Source organism: Propithecus coquereli, unplaced genomic scaffold (genome assembly GCF_000956105.1).
Source record: "Propithecus coquereli isolate 6110/MARCELLA unplaced genomic scaffold, Pcoq_1.0 Scaffold51, whole genome shotgun sequence".
Lineage (NCBI taxonomy): Eukaryota > Metazoa > Chordata > Mammalia > Primates > Indriidae > Propithecus > Propithecus coquereli.
Genome location: NW_012150952.1, coordinates 1359919 through 1362185, shown reverse-complemented (window position 1 = coordinate 1362185; position 2267 = coordinate 1359919). Strand labels below are relative to the sequence as shown.

Below are 2267 nucleotides of genomic sequence, written 5' to 3'. Positions count from 1 at the left end.
ATCTAAACAGGAACTTCAGTTGGACAAGTGACTGCCATAGACCTCGATGAACCTGACACTCTACATACTCGCCTGAAATATAAAATCTTGCAGCAAATCCCAGATCATCCAAAGCATTTCTCCATACATCCAGATACAGGTGTCATCACCACAGCTACACCTTTCCTGGATAGAGAAGTAAAAAATTCATTAATTAATTTTCCAGTCTTTAAACTATATTTAAACTGAGAACGAACTCCCAAGATAAGTTACAACATGGCCACTGTGGCCTCTTCTCTAAGTATGCTTCTGTATGTCGTGGTTAGGGCTTCTCTGGAGACTTCCTTTGTCCCTACAGAGATGTGGGGAAAGTACAAGGTATTAGACAAGGTCACACTTGAGTTCAATGACCTGATTTGATCTGTTGATGCTAAAATTGCTTTACATTTATTTTATTTTTGTTCTATAAAAAATACATTTATTCGACTCCAATATGTGTAATTTTTTAAAAACTAATAAATTTTGTTGGAGTAGTTTTGGGTTCATGGCAAAATTGAGTGGAAAGTACAGACAGTTCCCATACACCCCCTGTCCCCCAACACCCACAGCCTCCCTTACTAGCAACATCCTGCACCACAGTGGTACATTTGTTACACTTGATGACCTTACATTGACACTTCATCACCACCCAAAGTCCGTAGTTTACGTATTTTATGTTAGGGTTCACTCTTGGTACTGTACATTCTGTGGGTTTGCAAAAATGTATAATGACATGTACCCACCATTATAGTATCATACAGAATAGTTTCACTGCCCTAAAAATCCTCTGTGCTCTACCTAGTCATCCCTTCTTCCTCTCTAACTCTTGGAAGCTACTGATCTTTTTCCTGTCTCCATAGTTTTGCTTTCTAGAATGTCATATAGTTGGAATCATACAATATGCAGCTTTTTCAGATTGGTTTCTTTCACTGAACAATACGCATTTAAATTCCTTCCATGTCTTTCCATGGCTTGATAGCTCATTTCTTTTTAGCACTGAATAATATTTCATTGTCTGGATTTACCAGTTTATTTCTCCATTTGCCTACTGAAGGACATCTTGGTTGCTTTCAAGTTTGGGCAATTATAAATAAAGCAGCTTTAAATTTTGAAATGTTGTATTAGACATATCTGCTTTTCACTGTACTGATTGGCCAATCTCTTGTTCTGTACTTGTATCTATGGTTTTTTAAATATATGTGTATACATGTATATATATATATGTGAATATTTGTAAAATAATCACAGTCTAAGTAGTGGCTATGAGAATTGCAAGTTATAGAAAACAGAAGTGTTCCTCAAATATACCTTTTCCCTTTTTTTTCAGAAATGTGATACCTACCAGCTAATAATGGAAGTACGAGACATGGGGGGCCAACCTTTTGGTTTATTTAATACAGGAACAATTACCATTTCACTTGCGGATGAAAATGACAATGCACCGTATTTCACAGAAACTTCTGTGAGTATATTTCTGTACTCATTCATCTAGATTCATTTACCTTTTCAAAAATGAAATGTAGAATTTGGTAGTTCTGTGAGATCGTGTATTTTGATTTAAATAGCTACAAATAACACAGGGAGAAAAATATGCCTTCTGTAAAAATAATTGAAGTGCCAGTTATTTCTGGATGCTAGGAAAATAACCATGCTCTTGGTTACTGAAGGGCACCTTAGCCCATGACGCAGTTCATGTGTTCAATGGTTTCTTGGGTGTTAAGCTCTATTCCTTGGACTTAAATTCCTTTTATGGGGTGAAGGAGAAGAGGCCTTCCCTCTGGTGTCTTTTATGCTTCTGCTTCTTAAGAGGAAAAAAGGACTAGCTTAATATCCCCTGCTCAGCTGTCCTACTGTGGGGTCAGTAGTACAGACTAGCCCACCACCACCCCATGCAAGCCCTTCTTGTATCATACATGAGAACACTTTCCCCTAGGCAGTAAACAATATACATATTTGTGATGATACCTCCAGGAAATGGTTCTCCTTTCCTGAACTTTTGATGAATAATCTTCCATTTTTTGATTGATCTACACCAGAGTACAAATTGAAGAAGGAAAAACCTGCAACCACAGTGATAGGCACATTCACGTAATTTTCTACATTAATCTTTACAACGTGTGAGGATCTATTTTACCCCATCTTTCCTATGAGTTAATGGAAGGTCTGTTAAGTAACTTGCCCAAGATCTCACACATATAGACCAAGTACAAGGAATAACCAGGATTTGAATCTAGATCCATTAGGTTCCA

General features: G+C 37.1%; 1 protein-coding gene across 1 annotated transcript in view; it reads left to right on the top strand.

The window, feature by feature from the left end:
• Positions 1-2267, top strand: part of DSC1 (desmocollin 1) — a 35595-nt gene that overhangs the window by 12988 nt on the left and 20340 nt on the right. The window contains exons 6-7 of the mRNA XM_012656566.1: positions 11-177; positions 1346-1480. Of these exons, the coding sequence (XP_012512020.1) occupies positions 11-177; positions 1346-1480 (302 nt within the window). The remainder of the gene's footprint in view (positions 1-10; positions 178-1345; positions 1481-2267) is intronic.